This window comes from Natator depressus, chromosome 18 (assembly GCF_965152275.1).
Source record: "Natator depressus isolate rNatDep1 chromosome 18, rNatDep2.hap1, whole genome shotgun sequence".
Taxonomy (NCBI): Eukaryota; Metazoa; Chordata; order Testudines; family Cheloniidae; genus Natator; species Natator depressus.
This window is the reverse complement of record NC_134251.1, coordinates 13,482,623-13,508,450: the sequence shown is the minus strand read 5'-3', so window position 1 is coordinate 13,508,450 and position 25,828 is coordinate 13,482,623. Positions and strand designations below refer to the sequence as shown.

General features: G+C 47.2%; 1 protein-coding gene across 4 annotated transcripts; it reads right to left on the bottom strand.

The window, feature by feature from the left end:
* On the bottom strand, window positions 1-22,217 carry GPR157 (G protein-coupled receptor 157). 4 transcript variants are annotated; one of them, XR_012642311.1, is made up of 5 exons: window positions 21,631-22,217; window positions 10,488-10,701; window positions 7,790-7,984; window positions 4,868-5,137; window positions 1-1,440 (listed from the first exon to the last, which is right to left on the bottom strand). XR_012642311.1 is itself a non-coding variant. In XM_074975184.1 (5 exons), the coding sequence occupies exons 1-4, from the start codon at window positions 22,023-22,025 to the stop codon at window positions 4,925-4,927; spliced, it is 1,017 nt and encodes a 338-aa protein (XP_074831285.1). In that variant the 5' UTR covers window positions 22,026-22,217; the 3' UTR covers window positions 1-1,440; window positions 4,882-4,924. The 4 variants fall into 4 exon arrangements, 3 of the variants coding, with proteins under 3 accessions (XP_074831285.1, XP_074831286.1, XP_074831287.1); XM_074975184.1 differs by having other exon boundaries at window positions 4,882-5,137; XM_074975185.1 differs by having other exon boundaries at window positions 4,904-5,137.
* Between the last annotated feature and the right edge of the window lie 3,611 nt (window positions 22,218-25,828).

Sequence of the window (25,828 nt, the reverse complement as noted above, 5' to 3'; positions counted from 1 at the left end):
TGGCTAAATCATGTTGACCAACTCACAAACCAACCCGAGGCAGACACACGGCATGGAAAATTTCAGCCCCAATGGTTAAAGTGTGGCAAAATTATAAAGCAACCAAAACCAGACACTTAAAAGGGAAGTGCTGTGCACCCTTGATAACAGGCGATGCTGCCTTTAATTTTATACCAAGAGAGCGGTGGACATTCCAAGTGACACCAACCAACCCACACACACACAGCTCAGCAGGTTGCTCCCCATGCTGGTCAGAGCTTGATATCTGAGTAAAAACAATTGGGAAGAGCAACATCTACAATTGGCATGGAAGACTTGTGCTTAGTCACCCTGCACATGCCTTAGACAATCATTTGTTAAATTACAGACACACTGCGAACTTGTACAAACACTGTCACACAATCTCTCTCCTCCCCCAACCCAGGCTGGAGAGGTGTTGGCAGACCAATCTGTGCCATTATCACACACTGAATAATAACATCTCCATAAAAAAAAAATGCACCGGAAGGAGACCACTGTCCATACAGAGACAGGAAGCCGGTGAGGACTTTGTTAAAAAGACAAAGGTTTTGGAAGTGCACCAGGAAAGGATAGTTGAGGATCTGTAAACAGGATGTGTTCTAAAAGGAATGGCATCTCCTAAAGCCCAAGCTGTGATTTTAAAACCACGGTGGGAGAAGGGGAGCATTAATAAAAACAGACAGTGCCTTGGAAGAAGGAAAACCTGGATTTAGGATTTGTGCAGCAAAATGTGTCCATATGTCCATGCTGTCCCCTTCAGGGGCTGTTCTCGCTGGATGGCCGGGTCGATACGCTCGCCCACTTACCTACCCTCAGTACCAAACTGTCCACAGAGCCATGATTTAGTCAAGCGGCCACCCAAGCTCATTCACATCCCAAATCCAGAAGGAAGACGAGCTGCTGTGACACCGAAAAAGGAGCAAAACATCCAAGACACATCCCCCCCGCAAGGAGAACCAAGAAAGACTTTGCCAAGTTATTGTCCCTCATCCACCATCTGAAGCATAGAAGAGCAGGAGCCCCCTTGAAGGCCTCATGAAACAGGCGATAAATTGATCACACATCCAAGGTGCTTCCCCTCAGAAACTGCTGGAGTTTTCAGAACGTTGTGGATTTTCCCCCACTCCAGCTGCACGGTGAGAAATCCTCTTAGTAAAATAGAAAATCAGAACCCAGGAACCATTTGTAAACTTCTGCAGAAGGGGCATGGGGATGAGACTGGAAGTTGGAGTGTGACCCGGTAGCACATTCCCGGAAATCTTGAGAGAAGAGCTAAGGCAGCTGGCATCTGAATTCCATGGAGCGAGTTTTCCATAAAGAGGCTCTCAGTCGTTGCCTGCACGTTAATTGTTCAAGTGGGAGTTCCTTTTCTTCAGGCCTCTAGCTCCCTCTATAGGCACTTGGTGGTAATTCAGTTACCTGTTCAAAACAAAAGCAAACAGGTTAAGATCTAGGACAGGGGTGGGCAAACGTTTTGGCCCAAGGGCCACATCGGGGTTGCAAAACTGTATGGAGGGCCAGTTAGGGAAGGCTGTGTCTCCGCAAACAGCCTGGCCCACAACCTCCCTAAGTAATTTGTTCCAGTGCTTAACTACCCTGACAGTTAAGTTTCTCCTAATGTCTAAACTAAATTTCCCTTGCTGCAATTTAAGCCCATTGCTTCCTGTTCTGTCCTCACTGGATAAGGAGAACAATTTATCACCCTCCTCTTATAACAACCTTTTATGTACTTGAAGACTTATCTCTCTCCCCCGCTCCCCTCCCCTCCACCCCCCGGCCGCCTTCTCTTCTCCAGACTAACCAAACCCAGCTTTTTTTCAATCTTCCTTTGGAGTTATATGGAAAGAGGAATTGAGAGAGAAGGTGGTTTTGCTGCATTTAAAAAAAGTATCTTGGTGACTATCAGAATTCTTATTTCCTCTTCTGGGAGCAGCTTCAAAAGATTCAAATGAAGCAAAGTTTTAATTTCAGTTTTAATGCCTAGTCTCTCCCCCTCTATAAGAAAGGAAACTGTAGCTGCCATTAATCAAGTCACGTGCAATGCTCACGGTTGGCAACATGAGGTTTAGGTACTGGGCTGGTTACTTGTTCGTTATCAAGGTAATAGACACTTCTGTTTGCAGGACAGAGCTCTAAGGATCTGTATACGCTGCAATCAGAGGTGTGAGTGCAGCAGGTACAGACTTACCTGAGCTAGCTTTGATCTAGTCAACTCGACTAACACTAGTAGTGAAGTCATGGCACCCAGAGCCAGCTGCTTGAGCATAACCCTGCCCGGGACCCTGGGTATATACTCTGGCACCTAGCCCATGCCACTCTTGTTATTCCAGCTAGCTAGATCAAAGCTATTGCAGGTAAGTCTGTTCATGCTGCAGTCACACCTCCCAGCTGCTGTGCATACATACACTATGAGTAGAGTTACCACCTGGCTCGTATTTGACTGGCCGGACCTTTTTTTTTTTTTATGGATTTGCCCGTTGCCAGAAAAATAATTTAATCTGCTGGGTTTGTTTTTTTTTACATAGGTCTAAACGTTTGCCTCATCATCCTACTATCCTGGGATATCTAACGTCAACAGTTTTTGTGCTCAGCTGAAGATGCTGCAGTGTTCCCACTTCTGCAGTTTAGAAATAACAGATGCAAACGGCTGAAAATACAGCAGCTGTCTGCCCACCAACAGGCAAGCGCACTGCGCGGGTGTGTGAGAAGGTTTGAGTCACGAGAGAACACGGGTGAGGTTATCTATATGTGTTCTCTCTCTAGATCAGTGGTCTCCAAACTTTTTGGATTGTGCACCCCCAGGGCCAGCTGCTGCCGGTGGGCCACCGAAGACGGAGCGGGAAGAGAGCCGAGCTGCCGCCGACGGGCCGCCAAAGAATCAAAGGTCCAGGAGCGCTGTTGCCGCCGGTGCTCCTTCTGCGGCCCTCCTCCTGCTGCGCACCCCCAGGGATGGTCTTGCGCATCCCCTGGGGTGCGCGCTCCCCACTTTGGAGACCACTGCTCTAGATACTATAAATAGCTGTTGAAGGGGCCGGGGTTGCGAAGTTGCCTTGTGGTTGGGGTTGGGGTTGCAGTAGGCTTGTCTTGGGTGGGAGGGGTGCTGGGTTTTTTGCATTTCAAAGGTGGGAACCCTATCTAAAAGTGATCTGCCCATAATACTTACATGAACGCACCTTCCCCATGCTTTACTAATATTAACCGAGTCAGCCGCTCAACGCCCTGGTGACGTAGCAAGAATGACTGTAAGCTCAGTGGAGCACGGCCTTTGCCTTCCTATATGTCTATGCAGCATGTGGCCCAACAGCATCTCCCCCCCAAGCGGGAAGTTGAGGCGTTACTGGGATACAAAATAATACTGTCGCCAATCTCCCACATGCACTTCGTTTAAAGACTTTACGCCAAGCCACACCCTAATTCATCCTCCCAGCCAGGATTAGACCTTGGGTGTTCGCTAGATCATTTGACCGCCATGTGCTCAGGTCTAATATTAGTTACACTAATGAGAGCTGCCTCTGAACAGCTGTGTGCATGGAGCAATGGGAGTTGGGCTGCTGCCCTCTGCCCCCTCCCCACCCCCTGACAGCTCATGTGTTGCTAATTTTCTGCAAAAGCTGCTTACAAATAGTTTTTTTAAAAACAAATGTGGCTAGGAAGCAAAATCCTGCTCTGCTTTTCCAAGCCTTGCATTTGTATCAGGAGAGAACAAGGAGGAAAAACAGGTGGCAGGAGCTCACCCAAAGATATGTCGTGTCCCTCCCTCGTGCGTAACACCCAGTGTTCACCAACCGCCATGCACCTAGACTCTAGAAAGACCGCTGCCTTTTTCAGGTTCACCCCCTGCACTAATGGTGCTGGGAGTGTACCCTGAAGGGCCAATACAGGTCAGGGAACGCTGCAAGGCTTGCAGCTACTTTTGCAGAGACTACCATGCACAGGGAGCCACCTGGATCTGAGCAGATTAAACATGGCACCGTGGGACCTCTTGTCTCCATGGGCTGCAGCTCCATATTGAAGTCAGAGGGCTTTGCCAGAATCTGTTCCATCCAACACTGTGATATTCAGACTCCTACCACACAGCTCTCATATGGGCAAAGTCTCAGCACCCTCCCAGCTCTGCATTATGTTCCTGCCGGGCTACACCTCAAAATGGAAACAGGACTCTTAACATAGCCAGGCAGTTTGAGAAAGGATGGTCCAGGGATTAGGACACTAATTTATGCCCTGGGAGACCAGGGCTCAAGTCCCTACTCTGCTACAGTCTTGAGTGACCTTGGGCAAGTCACTTAGCCTCTCTGTGCCTAATCTCCCTCTCTGTGAAGTGGGACTAATAGCACTGCCCTACTTCCCAACCTCACAAGGATATTGTGCGGATAAATACAATAAAGAGTGCACGGTACTCAGTTACTAAGGAAACGGGGGCCACATATGTACCACAGATAGGCAGGCAATGGCAGTAACCACAGATCCCTATCTACACTCGGCTGCATGCGTTGTCAATTGATATACGGGGGACGTGATTGGGCGGCTAAAGGGTCAAGAGATACAGCTTCTATTCCCTCTGCACCAACAACTGCCTCTGTGCCTTCTTTCCCCATTTTCCATACTTCTCTGTCTGACAGAGGCCATGTGTGAATCAATTCACTGATGCTTGTAAAACACCCAGAGATGGACAGTTATCCTGCAGGAGTGCTGCAGAACCAGCCGCATTGGAATTCTCTTCTCTCGCTCTAGCAGCTGAATTCATCTCTCTTAATGAAGCTCGCTGTTGTTTTCCTCCTCTGCCTCCGGGCCACCCATGGCAATTACCCCGACTACAGGAACTCAGCTGTGCACGGGCAGGACTCACAGTTAAACCTTTACCAAGAACGACAGAATCTCTCACTCAGATGTGGAGATTCAAGGCTCAGGAGCTTGCGAATTCGGCCTCCGTCTGTTCAGCCTGTGTGTTCATGGAGGGTTCGGCATCCTGGTAACCCCCCTCTAGCCTCTGCGAAGACTGACGCAAGCCTCCGTAGCGACCACAGCAAAGGGAAGAGAGCAGCCGGGTCCGGATCACACGGGTGCAGAGGACAAACATGATGCAGTTGGCACCTCCCTGGAACGTGTTCCCAATTCCCTGCAAGGGCAGGAAGAGAAAATTAGCCCCAAGCAGTTGCAGGAGGTGTCTCTCCCCCATCCCAGAAGCAATCAGTTGCTAAACTAGGCCAAGACAGTCACTGAACTGGCAGAGCAGAGGGTTATAGCCTTGAGAGGACGAGGGTCTGGGACATCATCCCTGCACCAGAAAGAAAACCAAGCCCCTAAGCAGTCAGGAAAGGCAGACAACTCACCTGCATTTGGAAGGGAATATCCCCACAGTCACTGTCCCTCCAAAGCCATCACCCGCTTTAGGAGGGCAAAGACAACCTGTGCTCTGGGCCCACCCTAAGAGAGGCCAGGGCATAGGGGTACGGAGAAATGGTGGGGAAGAGTCAGAAAACAGAGGGAGAGAAAAAGACACTGGGGAGGAGAGACCAGGAAAGAGCAGAGGCAGGGAGAGAAAAAGAGGAAAAAAAGTTGAGACAGTAAAGTAAACAGGAACGTTTAATAAAAGAGTGAGAGCTGGTCAGACACCCAGACATGAAAGATGAGTCAAGAGATGGAGAGGAAAAAAAAAAGAGGGGGGATAGAAAGAGACCGGGGATAGGAAAACTAAGGCCGTTCCATTTCACAAGACCCTTGCTTTACAGAACGTGTCATATCTGTGTATTAATGGAGGGTCGGCTCGAACAACAGCAAAGCCATAAACCAAGCCAAAAATAGCCTGGCTTTGGAACTCCCTAAAGCCAAGTAGCAGCTCCTGCAGGCAATATCTCAGATCCTCTTTCTGTTTGAAACGTGAGCACCTCCATCCAGCTCCTTGAATGCGAGACATTGGCACCCAGGAGAAGTTCAGCTCTATTCCGTTAGAACCAACAGTCCCATTCCGGGAGAGACGGTCACCGAGTTTCTAGCCTACGACATGGATCTCGCACTGCATCCTTAGCAGCTGGGACACGGGGAAAACACTTTTTGGCTGCAGTTTGCCCCTCTGGCCACTAGATGCTGCTGAAACGGCTGCTCCTGGGCAAGGCATTTTTTGATGCGGCAGCATTCGATTTTTAATCACGTTTGTTGGTTTTCCTCCCTCTGTCCATTGGCAACAGGGCTCCCCAGGCATTAGCGCCAATCAGGAGTGGGGTCTATGTGACTTATAAAGGGATTAGCAAAAATATCAGCCACGAAGCTGCTCCACCACAGGGATAAAAAAAGGCTTTGCTGATCCATAGCAATGTCGAGACACGTTCCGCAGAACCACGCAAGTCTGGAATGTTACGTTAGAGGAAGGAAATATTGTTCAGGGCAGCACTGCCCAAAATTGTGGGAGCTGAACTCCGCACCTGTCAGGAAAATCAATCACGCCCATCCCCTGCAACTCTGCTGTGTTGCTCGACAGCTACCCGTCTTAATGGATTCATTTTCCAAGCCCTGCCCATCCATGGGGACATTGCCCTCACTTTGAGAAACACTGGAATATCCTGTGTAGATCTTCAGAATATGACCTTCCTCTCCTTTCTTCCCTGCTTTGACGAGCAGTGGACTAGTTAAACATTTTGAGATTTAAAGTATGTCATCCTGGCCCTCTGAACAGAATGGGGCAGCCCACATCGCTGAGCTATTGTTTCAGGCTCTCTGCAAACACAGGCGGACATCTGCTGCATCGGTTATACCCGGGTCACATTTTGAAGGAAGTTTTTTAAAAAGGAAAGCAGAGGTGCATCTGTGCCCCCTGACTAGCTCTCCCCGACGGATCACCCCCCGCTTTAGGAAATGCTGGTTTAGGATAATGAGTCACAGCCTGGTCTATTTCAGAGAAAGAAACGGACATCTGCCCCGCACCCCAGGTGCCTTTGTAAAAAGGAACTGGGAGAATCACACACTAACCCTTTCTTTGTACACTCTCGTGCTTATAGAAAATTATATGGCTTGTGCACAGCAGTCAGTGAGAACAGGAGAAAAGCCTCAATTGGAGTAGTGTGTCCAATTCTGGCCCCACACTTTGGGAAAGATCTGTACAAACTGGAGAGCATTCAGAGGAGAGCAACAACAACAAAAAAATGATAAAAGATTTAGAAAATCTGACCTATTAGGAAAGGTTACAAAAACTGGGCAGGGTTAGTGTTGAGAAAAGGAGACAGAGGAGGGATATGATAACAGTCTTTGAATATGTTAAAGGCTGCTATAAAGAAGACTGTGATCAATTGTTCTCAGTGCCCACTGAAGGTAGGACAAGTAGTAATGAGCTTAATCAGTAGCCAGGAGATTTAGGTTAGATATTGGGAAAAAAATTCTGAACTATAAGAGTAGGAAGCTTATTCCAGAGCTTAACAAGGGAGCTTGTGGAATCCCCACTGTTGAGGGGTTTTAAAGATAGGTTGGACACAAGCTTGCCAGGGATGGTCTAGTTTTGTTTGGTCCTGCGAGAGAGCAGGGGGCTGAACTTCTCGAGGTCCCATCCCAGCCCTACATTTCTATGATTCTATGATCTTGGTCCAGCATGAAGTCTTTGCTCGTGGCACACACAAATCATGCAGGCCGTTCTCTGAGTCCCTGCACTGTTACATCTAGCCCCGAAAATGGCAGGGACCAAGAACTGCATGTCTCAGACATGGGCAAGCCCATCACTTCTCACCCGCCCCATCTCCCATATGGACCTGTCAGGGGAGTGCAGTGACCAGCAGGTACTTACATGCAGGACCACCAGGACTGGATTTTGCACGGCAGGGGAGCTGCAGAGGGTCAGGATGAATCGGATAGTACTCCAGATGCGGAGGAAGATGAAAATGAGAGGGATGAGGATCAATTTCTTATCTGCTATGGAAGTCCTGGGCTGAAAGGCAGGAGCCCTGGCTAGTATGGGGCGATATTCAGAGAGTGCCGCATGCTTCGAAGGAAAGAAAAAATGGAAGACTCTGAAGTTCCAATACTAGGTTATTGCAAATGCTCACGCTGGTGGCTTCTTGCCAAAGACAATTAACCCTTTGCATTCTGCCCACTGCTACACCCTCAGCCAAAGGAATGCCCCGGCCGGAGAGAGACTGCCCAGGTTGGACTCCAGCCTAGCTGTGCTCTCTGTTCTTTGGAACACAGATTTTGGGCCAAATTCCAAGAGGGCCACCCAGATGTAAAGGAGGGCAGAATGGGACACCTCAACTTTTTCAATGTTCTACGTGAGCACCACGTACACCTAGGTTGCTATATAATTAAGAACAATCACAGCTATAGCAACGTAAACATCAGTAATGCTTTACAAAATAGGTTCACGGATTGTTGAGAAACCTGGGTTCCACTCCTGGCTCTGCCACTGTGTTGCTGCATGGCCTTTGGCAAGTCACTTAATCTGTACGTGCCTGTGAAATAGGGGTAATCTCAGACTGCTTTTATAAAACCAAGATCCACAGATAAAAAACAACTATAAAGAGCAAAGTATTAATTATTATTGCTTCTGTGGTCTCCAGAGGACTAATCGTCTATTCAGGTACTTGCATAACCACACCACTGTAGTATCCATGTGCTTATGTGTGTGAGGCAGGGAAGGATTATCCCCATTTTACAGAGGGGGAAATCAAGAGATTAAGGGCCAGATTCTCAGCTGGTGAAATGAGCAGAAAGCCACTGAACTGACACCTCTCAAAACCCAGCACAGGTGTCCCGCTGAAAACTCCTCCTCCCTCTCACTTGTGTTGCACAGCGTATAAAATCTTATACCCTTCCCTTCCCCCAACCTCCATTCCTCCTGCTCCTCCCACTGCTAGCAGCCCTGCCAGCAAAAGGCCATTGCCCCAGAAGAGCTCGGTGCAATCACACACAGACGGACCTCACAGGGCAGCTGGGAGTTAGACCCCCTCCAAGGGCCATCAGTAAAGCCCCAGCCATTTCTATAGGGGTACAAGACTCTCTCGGGAAAGAATACAACCTGCCAGCATTCTGCATTCCTGTCCTAACACAGCTGCTCTCACAATCACGAGAGAGCACATGTCGCAAACCCACGCTGGCTTATAAGGCACTCCAAAGCCAGCACTGGTTAAACAAGCTGCCGCAGCAGGGAGGGAAGGTTATTTATCGCTGTTCCTTGGAAGTGTCAGACACCGCCCCCCCCCGGGGCTGGAGGAGAGCTGTGAGGCCACAGTCCTTGGGCTACCAGGCTCAGCACAGTTCCAAGCTACAGGGGAAAGCTCAGGAGAAGAGAGAAAAGCTGCAGTCCAGATGGCCCAGCATGCTGCTGCCTCCAGCCCTCGGAAACCAGTTACAAGAATTGGCTTTGACAACCGCTTGTGTTCAGCTCCCTTCCTGCAGAGCAATCAGAGCCCGGGGCACATGAGGGAGAGGACAGTGCCTGAAAGTCTCTGGCACAGAACAGACGGGTGGGGAAAGGGGCAGATTGGATTTCCAGACAGTCACACTGTCATCTTTGATAGAACACAGAGTCCCGGCTAGTTCAGAGATGGGCAACAGGTGATAAACAGCCATGAATCTTCTCGGACTCCTCTTCCTAGACCTCCAGGCACTGAGGATATTCCCCAGTGTTTCCAATACAGACGTGACCAGGTGATGCCTGGTCTCATGGCAGGAAAACCAGCCATTCTTTGGGAGCCGGCAAGCCAGGTTTCCTGATTAGAGCCGGGCAGGAGAAACATCCCACCTTCTGAATGTCTAGCCTAACCAATCCCTTAGCTGTATGCTCTCTCTAATTATCACCCTGACAAGCACATGTGACTGTGCTGGTGGCCAGAGGAAGATGACATTTTTAGGGTTGGCTTTTTTGAAATCCATAATTTAGGGGAAAAATAGGAATTTGTCCTCTGGAGGTCCCTGTGTCCTGCCACTGTGGCATAGTTTAGGTTTATATTTCCACATTGCTCAAGTGCTAACCTGGCCCTCTGAATTCTTATGCTCACCAGGGATTTCATTTTTATTTGCTGTATACATTGAAAGATCTTTGGGGCAGGAGCTAAATTTTTTATTAGGTGTGTGTATCCAGTGCCTAGCACAGAGCAGCCTCTCAAGATCCTACAGCACTTTTTGCCAGGCTAAGGATGTTTGACACCGCCCCCCAGGGGGCAAATTCAGGCCTAGTGTAGGTGGATCAACTCCACTTAAGTGGCCTTCGATTACACTAGATCTGGATTTTGCCCCCAATGCCCTACTCCCATATTTACATTCTACCTTTCCATGTCCCCTACCCTTTACAGTTTTTAAATAGGTGCCAGGTTCATCTCATGCTAAGTCACTGGGTAGTGGTGCTGTGCACTGATGCTCCCCAGAGGTGGTTGCATTTCAGGGATGGGCGAAGCGGTTCCAATCTATGTAGTGGATAGCATGCCTTGAGAGCCTTAGTGATATCATAAGTCATCCTTATATAAAGCAAAAGCAGCCAGGGTACCAACCGCTCTATTGATGTGCTTCTTGATGAGGATGTAAAGGACTGGTAGGATCACATACGCCAGCAGCTCCCACAACTTCCCTGTCAACAGCATCCACAGGACCCGATCCGCCGCTTGCAGGTTGACCCAGCACCAGCCCACAGAGACGTTTGATGCATCATAGCCAATCTTCTTCAGAGCGACAGCAGCCACTGTGATGACAAATGGGACTCCCCAGCTGAGAAGAGAGAATGGGAGGGGGAAGAGGACACAGTTCAGTTCACCGTCACCACACAGTGAAGAACAGGGGAACAGGTCACAGACAGTAAGCAAAACCCTCAGCGCTGAGGACACTGAAGTCTCCTTGGATAATCAGCTGGTGACTCCAGCACCTGGACAGCTGGGAAATCCAGTCAGCAAGCATGGGAACCCCACGGCGCAGTAAGGCACAATGCATGCCAACACCCTTCCCAGTTTAATTCCATCTCAGGACCTGCGCAACAGCTGGAGATGTCCTAATTAATCTATTCTCGGAGCTGGGCTCTTTCTACCCTGGAAGTTGTGTGAAACAGACACGATGACATTTCATCCCTGCTTCCTCTTCCACTTCCTTATTTCCCCGACGTCAGACTGAAGCAGAGGTTTTGTGGTGGTTGTTTTTTTTAAAAGCAGGGTAACATGGCTTGCTCAGTTCCAGAGAGTACAGCTACAACAATTCCAACATCCTGGCATTTCCTCTTGTCACTAGAGACAATCACTGAGGTGACCTACAATTCCTCCAGTTCACACAGTCTAAAGCGCAGCAGATCCTTGATCTGAAGGAAGGAAAATCCAAACACTGGGAAAAAAATAAGAGCAGGAAAAGAGAGAGACAACTAAATCCTCCAAATGGAACTCTATGGATGGTGGATCAGTTCTATTGATTTCTCACCTGCATTTATTAGGCCCACAGCACTGTAGTATTTAGGAAACTTTCATGCAACTTTAAAAGAACACAGTACTTTGACACAACAGGGGAGGGATGCACTCCTTCCTACAGCTGACTAGTTAGGTTCACTCCTCTCTTCTCCTAAAATTTAGCCAACCATTGAGATTTCTCATCAACCATTCTTGTGGCAGGATTTGCGTGACTGGAGAGGAGCTAAGCTCTGCAGGAATACGTGATCCAGCAAGAAGCCCAGGCATCACAAAAGCCCTATTGTGAACTAGTTTATACGTGAACAGAATACAGTCCTGTTCAAAGGCAGGCTCTGCCACTATCAATGTCATCATAATATAGACTCACCTGTGCCTGACAGACCATGCAGTGAAGCCATCTTTCAGGGGCCCTGATCTCAAGTTCAGTATGCACAGTGAAAACAGGAGTTTTGCCTACATGACAAATACAGGATCAGGCTCCAGCTAAGTGACTTGGACAGAAACTTCTTTCTCCCAGGTTCTCTCAGCAGGCAGGATACACACAACTTCCCCGCTGGGGAGAGGATGATAGAAAGAAAATCCATGGGTGATAGATTCTAGACATGTTGCTTATTGACCTACAGGAAGGTACCATTGAGATGCACATGGCATAAGAATCCTCTCCACAGTTTCAAGGATTTAAGCAAACAGTAGGTCTAATCATGTTGCCTTGAATCCTGTGCAATCATTTCCACCAGTACAAGATGCTACCAAAACAGAAGGGTGGCATTTTAGATCTATTTTGTCAGTGCAAGGTAAGATCACCAAGCAGCCAAAGCTGCAGCTGCCATGCAACCAAAGAACAACGGGGGCTTGGACAAGAAAAGTCTTCATTTTTCTATTGCTCTGAATTTGTAGCATTGGCCACATGGCATCAGTTTGCAGCACCAATTCCCCATCCTACTCTGACAGAAGCGTATAAACACTCAGACAGGTCACACAGAGAGACCTCTCATTTCCTACCACCACCGCAGGTGACCAGCAATATAATCTTTCATCCTTTTTCTCTCTGCCAGCCCAAACTCTTTTCTTGGCACTTCGCTGCCAAACTGCAGTCATGTGTAGTAATCCTCTCCATTCTTCTCCCGGAAACACGCAAGCACCTGGACTTGTGTGTACGAAAATCTATTACAGCTGGAACATGCTACAGAGTCAGCTGATTCAAGAGCAAATGAGCTGGAGCCCAGTTTTCAAACATGGACAATGACACTGGGCACCTAAATCTTGCATGTAGACATCTAATTGGCACTTAAACGTAAGTGCAAATTGGTCAAGTAAAGGCATCAATATCCTACTTCTTCTTTGGGCAACTACTTTGGAATATTGGACACATGGTAGCTACTTTGGGAAGGAGGGGTTGGTTTTGGAGGGGGCAGAATGTGTAAGTGTCTTTTTAGGTGGTAAATACAAGCATTGGTGGCAAATACAAGAATTTATGAGAGAGCAGATATGAGCCTGATGTACACAGTTCAGACCCAGAGAGGAAATCCCCAAAGTGTCAGGATGTTCAGAGCCAGTGTGTTGTTTCAGGACCATCTCTAGTAGATAACCGCAGCCAAAAACAGAAGGGAAATGAAGTCATGAGACAGCTTGGGCAGCCCACAAAAATCCATAAATGAGAACCACAGGAATTCACAGACACAAGCATAAAATGTTCCCCCCGACCCCAACTCCCACCCAGTATCTTAAAGTGCAGAGGACAAGCCTAGCCCCTGATCCAACTAGCTGTGAATCTCTCCATTGCTACAATGCCAGCCCACATTTACTTGGAAACAAAATCTGCCCCTTCCATATTATTCCACCCTGCAAGGCCTGGGGAAGTGGCAGTAGACATGATCCTCAAGAGGCGAAAAAAGTAGCCTGACAGCGACAAAAGCCCAGACTAAACACCCCTCCAGATGTCAAGAAAACAAGGCAAATGTCCTATTTCCTTAGTCATCTGTCTAGGTTCTTAATCCTACTTGCAGCTGATCCTGAGCAGCTACGCCCAGTAAAGGATCTATGGGAGGACAGTGCTCTTAAAATCAATTCCAGATCCCTTGTCCTTTCTAACCAGCCAGTCTACATTTTTTCCAAGCCTAGTATACAGCTGTAGGCGGGTAGGCGGGGGAATAACTACCACACATAATTAATACACAGAAAGCAAGCAGTGTCCGCAACGTATAGAGTTTTCTATGGTGCTTATCACAGTAGTAGCTGAGTGCTTGACAAATATTAATGAATATATCTTCACTTCGCCCATGTGTTGTATGCCCATTTTACAGATGGGAAACTGAAGCACAGAGAGATTAAGTGATTTGCCCAAGGTCACAGGGGGTCTGTGGCAGAGCTGAAAACTGAATCCAGATCTCCTCAGTCTCAAGCCCAGAACCTTAACCACAAAACCATCCACACTTTCTCTCTCCAGGTTTAACATCAATCAATCATGGTATGGTGTGCTTGGAGCTGGGGTTTGGGCTCAGCACATTATCTCCCGTAAACATCAAAATGAGAATTTGCCACAGTTGGCGATCCCTCAGAGTTCAAGGATGATGGTCTTCTATAAAATGACAGCCCTTTATTGCTGGTGGATCCACAGATCTTGTCACAGTTGGGGCAGACATTTCCCAAGGGAAGGGGCCAATCTGGACGGAAGGTACCGGTGCGTGATTTCTTTAAACATGGAGACACTGTTGCAAACCAGTGTCCACGTGGTGCTTGGCAGGAGGAGGATCATAATCCAATGGCAAGGAAACCACCATGATTGGATACCTTCATCCTACTGCAACCTTCATCCACCTTCACAGCCGTTGAGAGAAATGGTCTCTTCATCCGCCTGTTCTGATGTTGAGGACTTGGGGAGGCGGCAGGGGGAGGAGGGAAGATCGCTGTTCATCTGGAACCTCACCTTCAACTTTGCCACCTTGGGTGACCCTGCCAGGAGTGCAAGACTCCTGAGGGAACTGCTCTTAGCATCATGGGAACACTCAAGCCACTCCACCACACCAAGGTTGCCATCCACTGGGGCAGTACAATGCAAACAGCAGAAGCAGATAACCAGACTTCAGATGTTTCAGAAAGAGATTCAGGCAGCTGCAAGCACTAATAGAGCTGGTCCAATGCTGCCCTTTGAAAATACTTCTGCAGAAAGACGTTCCACATGGAGGAATCCCCCAGTGCATTGGCTTTTCAGAAGTATTCAGACCACCACTGAGTGTTTGTGAAAATGTCTGTTGAATCCCAGAAGTTTCATACATCTTGGCATGAATGATCACTTGCCTGAAAATTATTGCCAGAGCTTGTGTTGTTTGCGATTTTATCATTCTCCCATTTTATAACATTTACTCATCCAGTCAGGAGGCAAAAAATTTATACCATGTCCATGTGACGAAGATGGCCAATCATACTCCATGAATATGGAGAGAGAACGGTTCACAAATCACCCCATAGGCTGAAGAGTTGTTTATTCAAAGCAGTCAGCAAATATTTCTTCAGATATCAGGATTGATTTGTGAACAGGAAAAATAAAAAATAAAAATAAAATTCCTGATTGTTATTCACAACTAATAACTACCCCAGCTCTGACTGCAAATGGGGTTTGATATTTTTCCACACTATTCAGCTTCCCGGCTATTCAACAGTAAATGAACAACAGAGGTCAGAGCAAGACAGGTGCCTACTGGTGTGAAATCAGAAAACTGGGAAGCACTGGCAGTTTCTAAGCATGGAAAATTTCGGTTTGGGACACTAAGCAATGTTCTGAATTGGGCCTTTTAGTCATAGGTGCTGGAGGTGCAGCGGCACCCTCGGCCTTGAAGTGGTTTCCATCATATACAGTTCAGTGGCTCTCAGCCCCCCCCCCACTATAAAAATTGTTCCAGCCCCCCTGCTTTTAGAGCTGCTACAGCCATGCACGTCCATGCCAGGATTAGCTCCCAACCCCTGCTTAGCCAGGAAGATCACAGAGGCCCGCATTCTGGAATGGTTTATTCCTAGGCTCCGAGGGCACTCCTTAGCACATACATTTGAAGATATTTTGCTGTTGGCCACAGGACACACCCAAGGTGCATACCAACAGCACAGTAACAAAGGGAGCAGAACTGAATTTTATTCCTGGCTTGGGTTACTCCCTCTCTCCTCCCCCTCTTGGGGAAACAGTCTCTTAGGCCCCAGTCTTCAGAAGGGCTGAGCACTCAAAGTTGGGGTGCCCGGAACTTCTGAAAATACGATATTTAATTTCTATATTCCTCAGTTTCCCCCATCCGTAAAATGGGGATAGCTGCACTCCCCTACCTCACAGGGGCTGAGAGGATTCATTTATATTTGTAAAGCACTTGGAAGTGGTGCCTAGTGGTTAGATCAATAGACTAGAACCCGGGGGAACTTGGTTCTATTCTCAGCTCTTTCACTGGCCTGCTGAGAGACTCTGGGCAAGTCACTTCCCCTCTGTGCCTCAGTGTCCCCATCTGTAAAATGGAGACAATGATACTGACCTCCTCAGTGAAGTGCTTTGAGAGGTACTGACGTAAAGCATTGTTGCAAGTTGGGTTGTTTTATTGGGACTCACAAAAGGCTGTTACACGTCTGATCAGTGAAGTGCCAACACCTGATTAGTATTGCCTTAGCGTGTAAATACGCAGACATGTATGCAGCCATGAATTATACTCAACCTGCTAACAGAAGGCGATGTTCTGATGACACACAAAGCAGATACACTCAGACTTAGAGAAATTAGCCCAGGAGAAATGTCCCCAGCTATTACTAGCTATCAAGGCAATGAACTAAGTACTGTTATTATTAGATAATTGCTAATATTAATACACACTAGGGTGCTTATTATTGCTGCAGGGCTCCTGCCACACCTACTGGATGAGGAGTTTGGGGTACAAGAAGCTCCCATCTCAGCTTTCCATTTCAGTTTCCTCACACGCTCTCCTCCTCCCCACCCCCACCCCCAAAAAGTGTCTGGGGTCAGGCTGTTTAATTGTTCACCTTTTGACATACTTCATGCAGCGGTTTATATTCCTACGAGCCCTGGGAGGATTTGCAGCATGCTGTCTGTACAAGTCCAGCCGCGACCCGTTCAAGTGGTAGGATTTGCGCTGCCACAAAACCATAAGTGCATTTTCTTTTTTCCTTTTTTTTTTTGTGAGCAGAAATTTGCATCCTCAAAAAAGGGGGCTGGGCTTCTGGAAATAGGAGCCACGAGCTGCAGAGGGTTTTATCCAGAGATGCACCTTAACCAGAACCCAGAGCCAAACCTTTCCCCTAAACTTAGGGTTTGGGTCCTCACACCCTTGAACTTTGGGACTGGCAGGATCTGCACCCAAATCTTGCCGCTCATGGCCCGCTTTCGTTTCACAGCATCCCAGACCGTCACCCAACAGGGCTGCCAGACCTGGCGGTAGGTCCATCGGCTGCCAAAGTTCCAGAGTGCTTGTATAAACATACACAGTTTTAGGTTATGTAAGTGGGGGAGGCCAATACTTGGAGTTTGGTGCATGGGTCTCTTCAGGAGACCTTAAAAGTCAAGGTTCTCTCTGCTCTCCATGGACACTGAAGACTACACAGCACTTTTTAATAAAATCAGTCATTTGCCCTGGTATCTTTGGCCCTCACCTCTATCGATACAACATGCTGTGTGCAGTGGCTGGCAAGCTGCTCCCCCCCCGCACCTCCGAGGTGGTTGCATTTCATTTGTACTCCATGTATGTCGTTGGTAAACTGCTTTGGGATCCTTTGGGAAGCAAATAAATATTTATATTCTATTCCTCTATCTACACGGGCTACTCGATACACTTTCTATTCCCACCAGCGTTGCTAGCTAGCAATAGCTGGGGACAACTATGAGGTCTCCTAGTCTAGTTACTCTAGATTTAGGAGTGGATCTGGTTTGAGTGTCATCAGAGCATCATCACCTTCTGTCACCAGGAGGAGCACCCTTCACGGATATGTGACTAAGGATTTACACGCTACAGCACTACCGTTCATGTGTTTCCACTGAACTTGACCTCACCTGTAAGAGCCTTTGGTGAGCTACCCTATAAAACCAAAGCAAGGTGCAACAGCTTCTTACCTGTTATCAGCAGCACTTAAGAGTTTATGGACAATCTCACCTTCATGAAAACATTTTGTCATCAGTACTTTCGCAGTAAGTTTAAGAGCCATTTCACTGAAATCTCAGATGGGTAATACAACAGTATTTTACATTTACACAGCCCTGTATTTGAAAGGATAACAAAGTGTGCTGCAGACATGTATGGGTACGTAGTCATACACACATGCTCTCTCTCTAATTGCTTAGCTCCTCAAAGGAATGCAGCCGCTTCTGGGTGGACAGCAGAAGCTGTTTAATAGCACACAACCATACTACACAATTTTGGATAGGAAGCAAAGAAAATTGTGTCCAGTTGAGATTCTGTGGGCTATTCAGAGAACCAGAACATAATTAACTAACTTGGAATTTTGTGGCCAGGATACTGGCACTAACACACATTCCAAATATTTAAGCAGACTCAAAATTAACTCCATCATCTTGAGGCCCAGCACAACAAAACTGAATGCGTATGATGGAGCTCCCCAGATTGGCTGCTAAAACGGAGCATGTGTTACTACTCAGTCAACAACCAAGAAACCAGTCTGGCAGGTTTCATCTAAGCAACAATCCTTAAGAGGAAAAATCTAGGGTAAACGGTCCAGCACACATTCCGCCATCACAGGGGCACGTCAATTAAAAAAAAAAAGTCTCGGATTGATTAAATTGAATGTCAAAAAGAGAATTGCAACTCTTTTTTCCACCATAAGGCACAGGCAACCACAGGATAGCATTTGTCTTTTTAAAAATGTCAACCCTTTGACGGGTAATTTAACTATGATCAACCCCACTCCTGCCATGCACTCTTACAGACAGATAGCCGCCCATATGGAGTCTCTCTGAAATTAATGGGAATATGCACAAGTGTGGCTCACTGCAAGATCAGGGCCTTGGTGAGCTATCTACCATTAACCCCCTTTCATGCTTCAAGGATCCTAATGATTTTATCTTATCTTTAACTCCTAACCACAACATCTTCTCTTTATACAGCCCCCTCTGTCCCTCCATTCAATTTACTTTTCACCACTTGCCTCAGTATCTGTTCATGACATTTGTGGCTATTCCAGATTTGACCTGTCCTGTTGGACAAGGGATTTTGGACAGTATACAAAAGACAATTCAGTCTGGACATCAGGACTTTGGAGCCTTGAAAAATAACCAATCAGACAACATCCTTCCCAAGTTGCACTTTTATGGCCAAGTTTCAGAGTAACAGCCGTGTTAGTCTGTATTCGCAAAAAGAAAAGGAGTACTCCCATTTTTTCATGGTCTGTGTGTATAAAAACATCTTCTGTATTTTCCACAGTATGCATCTGATGAAGTGAGCTGAAGCTCACGAAAGCTTACGCTCAAATAAATTGGTTAGTCTCTAAGGTGCCACAAGTCCTCCTTTTCTTTTTATGGCCAAGTTCTCAAGTCACAATAAGGAAAACAAAGGAGGGAGGGGAAAGAGGAGAACAAGGTATTATGATGATGATAGGTAGGGCAGGGAACAAGTCCCCACTGGTGCAGCTGCTGCACTGGTTTTCTCTCCAACTTCTTGCAGATTTTTCAGGCTTGTAAAAATATTTCACAGGCTCTGCACAGCAGTGGGTCGGCAGAGTCATCTATGAATCATAGAATCACAGAACTGGAAGGGACCTCGAGAAGTCATCTAGTCCAGTCCCCTGCACTTAAGGCAGAATTAAGTATTATCTAGACCATCCCTGACAGGTGTTTGTCTAACCTGCTCTTAAAAATCCCCAGTGATGGAGATTCCACAACCTCCCTAAGCAATTTATTCCAGTGCTTAACCACTCTGACAGTTAGGAAGTTTTTCCTAATGTCCAACCTAAACCTCCCTTGCAGGAATTTAAGCCCATTGCTTCTTGTCCTATCCTCAGAGGTTAAGAACAATAATTTTTCTCCCTCCTCCTTGTAACAACCTTTTATGTACTTGAAAACTGTTATGTCCCCTCTCAGTCTTCTCTTCTCCAGACTAAAGAAACCCAATTTTTTCAATCTTCCCTCATAGGTCATGTTTTCTAGAACTTTAATCATTTTTGTTGCTCTTCTCTGGACTTTCTCCAATTTGTCCACCTCTTTCCTGAAATGTAGCACCCAGAACTGGACACAATATTCCAGTTGAGGCCTAATCAGTGTGCAGTAGAGAGGAAGAATTACTTCTTGTGTCTTGCTTACAATACTCCTGCTAATACATCCCAGAATAATGTTGGCTTTTTTTGCAACTATGTTACACTGTTGACTCATATTTAGCTTGTGATCCACTATGACCCCCAGATCCCTTTCCGCAGTACTCCTTCCTAAGCAGTCATTTCCCATTTTGTATGTGTGCAACTGATTATGAAGCAGAATCCAATAATAGGACTTCGATGTCAATTACTTGCCTTGTCCTTTGAACACAGCAAAGTTTGAGCTGAATGATACCCAGACATCTTGCTGACGCTTATTAGGACATAGAGAACATGGTGATTGATTTTGACTATATGGAGTGTGAAAATAAAATCCAACAAGGTTCACAAAGAGGGGAAGTTCAGCTTCTGAATCCTCCCTCCCAGTACCTAGTGGTAGCAAGGGACGTCTTGAATTCTTAGCAGGCTGCACAAACAATCAATCCATCCTTACAATTCCCCTCCCCTGCACCCTTGCTAGGTTGGGAAGTATTAAACAGATGGAGAAACTGAGGCACAGACCAGGGTCCCATATATCCCTGATAGAGACAGGAAAAGAACAAATGGACCAGATTCCGCAGAGACTCATTCATTCTTATCAAGTTTGATGGGATGCAAGTCGGTGCAGAATTTGGCCCCACGGATCTTGGCTCCTATTCCCGTTCCCTAACCACTAGACCTGCCCTTCTCACTAGCAGTCCCTCTCTCCATAATTTCCATACCCCCACCCCACCACCTTCTTTTTATTTGAAGACAAAATGAAAGCACCCCACCATCCTGTAACATACAATAGCAAAGATCATGTAAGTCACACGCTATACTCACTGAGCTATCAAGCTGCTTTTGCAAGCTCTCGGACTTCCACTCAAGCAGATGTTGCCCTAGCTCCTAATTATCGTCTGAGTGTAAGAATCCAATTTTCTTCTCTACTTAACACTTAGACTTGCTTGATGTTTTCCCTGGCCTATCTTTTAGATCGGCACAACAAAGTCATTCAATCATCTCCAAAACAACGCTGTTTGTAAGTACGAGATGATGGAAGCATTTGACAAAGAAAAAGACCCCCAAATCCACTATTTGGCTTGCCCTGGAGGGTTTTCTAAAACTATATCCTTTTCCATATAATTTATTATAAAAACCTGGCAGCCCAGAGCACCAAAGGATCACTGTCAGGCTGAGCTTGGAGGTGGCACATGATTACACAAGCTCGGATTGCATAATGAAGGCTTTTATTAAACATGATGTGGAAAATCAGCGAGCTAAATAGTAAACACTCAGGCGCAAGTTAAACCGTGAGCTATTTTGTCTTGCTTTCCTTCAGATATGCCAAACAGCCTTCAGACTGCTTTTCTAGCAGCCTCCTCACTTTCAAACTGCCATTCTCCTACAGTTAATGAATTACTGGTGCAGGGGGAGTATAGAGAGGTGGGGTGACCAAGGATCTAGGTAAACACACTCTAAATGAGGGACTTTGTCACTGGAGCAGAGGCACTAAATACCGCCTCCATGCTTTGGGTACATGTGGTATTCTAGTGGGACACTCTAGGAGAGAAAGTGAGAACTATGAGCCAGGATTCCTGGGTTCTTTCCTTGTCTCTGCCAGAGATCCACTGCATGACCATGAGCAAGTCATTTCATCCCTCCATGCCTCAGTTTCCTCATCTGGGTTTAATGAGAACTACCTCCCCAGGGCATTGAGACACTTAATTTGTTAATTACCACAAAGCCCTGGCTTGAAAGGGGCTAAAGAAGGGCAAAGTAGCCTCAGGAGAGACCAGGTTGAGTCCCCAGCAGCTCATCACCACCAATCCTGGCAGCAGTGGGGAACACACAACAGCCATCCCTACCAACCAACCAAGACCATGGCACTGATGAGCACCAGGGGGACTCCCATCTAGAGGCTCTCAGCAGCACTTCTTGGCTGAAGTGGGCGCCTTGGATGAGGGTAACACCAGAACTCACCCACCTCATGACGTGGAAGAAGCAGAGCAGGCCAGTGCCCGTTGGTGCGCCCCTCACAATGGTGATGTACAGGTAGAAGGCAATGGCCATGGTCCAGAAGAAAGAGCTGGTGTTGGAGAAGGTGGACAGGGCACCCTGCAGCACGCAGTCCCACGAGGTCGCGTTGAAGTCCTGCAGCACCCCGTAGAAGTAGGATGCAGCCGAAAGGAGGTCGGCCAGGGAGAGGTACAGCAGGAGCTGCCGGGGACGGGTCCGCAGCTCGGGCCAAAGGGCATGGGTGAAGACCAGGAGGCTGGAGCCCAGGAAGGAGAGAACACAGGAGACCAGCACGATGACCCGCTCAGAGGGGTACACCTCCGTTGGAGGCATGGTCCCCATCAGCATGGTGGAGTGGGGCATAAGGGTGGCTGGGTGGGGGAGAAGGGAAGAGAAGGGGGTGTGGGTGTGGGGGGAAGGAAGGAAGGAAGGAAGGAAAGTAGGGGAGGTCAGCAGAAGGGGAAGGAAAGGCTGGAGGGCGAGAGAGGAGAGGAGGGAGAGCCCAGGGGAAGGGGGCCCGGCCCAGGGGGAGGCAGCTGACGAAGAAATGAGAGAGGAGCGAGCGGAGGGAGGGGAGCAGGAGGCGGCGGAGCGAAGCGAAGCGGCTCCCAGGGCCCGGCCGGCCGGGACGCGGCGGCTGCGGGAGGAAAGTTCTGTCGGGCTCCCAGCGCCGAGACTCAGCCCGGCCCCCGGCCCCGGCCCCCGGCCCCGGCCCCGGCCCGCGCCGCTCCTGTGAGCGCCTGGCTCCGGCTCCCCGCGGCCGGTGCGTGTCTCAGCCCTGCCCGGGCCACGCGTGTCTGCGCCGGCCACGGAACCCGCGCCCCTGCCGCTCGCTGGCTCCCTGCCCCGCTCTCCTCCAGCCCCCGGCTCCTTCCTTCTCCCGCCTCCAGCCCGCCCCGGGCTCCGCCCCGGGCTCCTTTGCTGGCGTGCAGCCACCCCTGGGGTGGAGCCCCACCGCTCCCTGAGGCCTGCACCGAGCTGCGGGTGTGAACGATTCTCCCCCCTCTGAGGGCTGTAAGCAAGCCGACCTAGCCCCCCGTGTAGACGTGGCTGGGTCCACAGCAGAGTTGGTCCATAGTTCCTGCCACACCTAGGGAGGGGAATTACCCACATCAATGGGAAAATCCTTCCCTGGATGTAGGCAGCATCTACACTATGGTCCTACAGAGGCTCCTACCATAGACATGGCCTAAGTGCACAGGGACCAGCTAGGACAGTATGGGATGGCAGGTGAAAAGAGTTACACCGTCTAAATTGAAACGGCAAGGGAAAGGCTAAGCAGGCAGCATCAGGTACTTGCTCAAGTTGGAATTTAGCCACCATGCGGAGGATAGTGCTGCAAAAAGTGCCATGAGATCTTGAATCGATGGCCAACAGTGGTCTGGACCTTGGTTTTATGTCTCACCCAAAAGAGGGAACTTCCATTCTTGTGTGGATCACTTATCGGTTTCCAAAAAGTACCTTGTTCCCAGCCTGAAAGTTAATTTTTATGGGTGGAGAGTTTCCACAAAAATCCCTCCCACTGGCTTAGTTTAGATGGCAAGTGGCAACTGTTTAAACCACTTAAAGAAATGTTCAGATTTTTTTTATTTTTATTTGTTTGGAGTTCAGAACAGGTTCTTTGGAAAACTTCCCCATTGCTCTCAACTCAGACCTTCCTGAGGGCATCGCCTTTGACATGAGTGAAGAAATCTGATTTACATATAAAGTGTTCAAAATAGTGTGGTGGGTCAGACTTGATCCCCCCACCCCTCCCCCCCGTATTTTACAATGTTTGGACAAGCTTTAGCATTGTGCATTCAAATACATCCTAACCACCATCTCTTTGGCCAATAATTCTCCCCAGCCCTACTGACTTACCATGTTGATTTGATACTGAGACAGACTTGGCAGTACATTAGGCGCCATGGAGCACCAGCATTCTGAAACTGGCAGCCTAGCTCATGAGGACGGCGAGCTGTACGCTGCCCTTCCAATTCTACCTTAAAAGGTAGGAAAAAGCTAGTAACCCCCCCTTCTCCATTGCTCTGTTGCCAATTTCAAACTGCATGCGCTTTATGAGGAGTCTTGGAGGATTCGATTTTTGTCAGTAAATGTCAGTTTCCCCATACACTCACAAACCCATGACAAATATTTCCATCAATAATAATCAACATTTACAGCTAGGCAAAGTAAGAAAAATGCTGGGTGAGCACTTCTTAGAGTTGGATTAAAGGATATTTTGATGTGATGTTGTCCACTTATGCTTTAAGGGTTATAGAGCTTTAGGGTTTTGAATTTCAATGTCTACTGTCATTTAATAATTATTGTCTCCCTTTCCCCCTCCCCAATTTCTCCCAACTACGAAAATGTAAATTGATAAAAAAATTAAAAATGCTTAAAAATTAAATGTCAAAATTTTATATATATATATATATATATATATATATATATATATATATATATATATATATATAAAATCAAATTCGACCAAGCCTAGTTATAATGAGCAACAGTGTGATTGTGTGATCTCAAATTCAGCCATGGGCCCTGATCCTGCAATCTGAACCATGTGGGCAGACTCCAACATGTCTCTGGGGAGCCCCATTGACTTCAGTGGGACTCGAGATGAGCATAAGATCCTGCTCTGATGGATGAGATTGTAGGGTGAGGGCCAGAGATCCATGGCCCAGATCCTCAAAGTATTTAGACTTCTAACTTGGATAGATTAATTGTGAGAACCACACCGGGTTGTTTTTTCCCCATTTTCCTGATTTTTGCACATGTAAGATGTCCACCACCACAACCTTGACATTACTGCCTCCTATCCCAGGGTGGATGTGCAGCTGTTTCTGTTTCTCCCCAGCTACACATTCCTACCCTCAAATACATGGAATGCTGCAGTTGTCAAAGTAATAGAAATGTTTGGAAACTGACTAAAAATAAATGATAAAACCACGTTCTAATTAACTGTGTGGAGACAAAAAAAAAAATCTATGGGAATCATTTGCTTTAAAAGCAACTGACTAAGCTAAATTTCCCCTTGAAAGTCCCATCAAATGTATTTATATGCACAATGAAGTAACCAAAATGGTAAATGGTGGGAAAGGTATTTCAGTGTTATTTCCCCTGATTTTCTGTTTATTTCGATGATAGTTGACTTCACAGTAAAAGAGTTTTTATACTGTGATTTTCAAAGGCACCCTGAGGTTCTTTTGACAATTGCAGCCTTAAAGTCTACTTGCTGATTTTGTGAGAGGATGGGGCTATCTGAGAGTCAACCAGCTTTGTTACATTCATGAAATTTGCCAGATTGGAACAGGAGGCCTCTTAGCAGAAAAAACTGGTGCATTTCTATAATACAGCTACCTGGCCAACAGGAGATGAACTCGGAACAACACACTCATTTCTCCTCGGGGTCTCTGGGACGATTCTGAGCCCATTAAACTGGACAGCTGGTAGTGTGTACTGAGCACTCTTCTCGATTTCCCAGGACAGCTGTCTACAAAAAATAATTGACGATTCTGGGAAAACATGGACAGGTAGCACCTCTTGTCTTGTTGCAATTATAATTTAAAAACTCCCCTCTCCCTGCCCCCCCGCATGCCTATTTAGAACTCGGATCAATGATTCTTCTCATTAGCCTCAAGATGTCACTATTGTTCCAGCTGCCAGCGGAGTTAAGATCTCCAAGAAGCAGATGTTCACAAATAGCTTCACTGGACAAAGCCCTCACTGTGTTAACATGGTCATAAATAAGGCAAAGTGTTTTGATGCCAATATTCTTTCCCAGATCATCCTCACCCCCCTCACCTGATATTGCAGATTAACTAACAAAATATGTACAGAATTTGGGGGGTTGGCAAGGTCCTGGCATAAGGATGGAGATCAGGCATAGGAAAGCAGAGTACAATACAGGTGGGCAAAGAAATGGACACAAATATAAATCTTAGCAAAAAACAGAACAAAACCCCACACACAGAATTAAAAGCTTGTTTTTTATTTGAATTTCATTGTAGTTGGGCCTCATAACCATTGTGCAATGACTCTCAGGCACATCATTGTACTAGTTTTCTATATTTTACTCCTAGCCCTGTCGAGCCCGGTCTACAACCAGGGAGACTACCAAAGGACATTGAAATCCCTGGCCTCAATTCAGGCAAAGCTTTCCTTTTCAAGACAGCAGC

What these genes read in the sequence shown, in the direction of transcription:
- GPR157 (XM_074975184.1), bottom strand. Translation starts at nt 22,025, where the DNA reads ATGCCCCACTCCACCATGCTGATGGGGACCATGCCTCCAACGGAGGTG. An exon ending in TGCTTCTTCCACGTCATGAG is followed by an intron (nt 10,702 to 21,630) that starts GTGGGTGAGTTC and finishes CTCTCTTCTCAG; the next exon opens with CTGGGGAGTCCCATTTGTCA. An exon ending in AGAAGCACATCAATAGAGCG is followed by an intron (nt 7,985 to 10,487) that starts GTTGGTACCCTG and finishes TTTCCTTCGAAG; the next exon opens with CATGCGGCACTCTCTGAATA.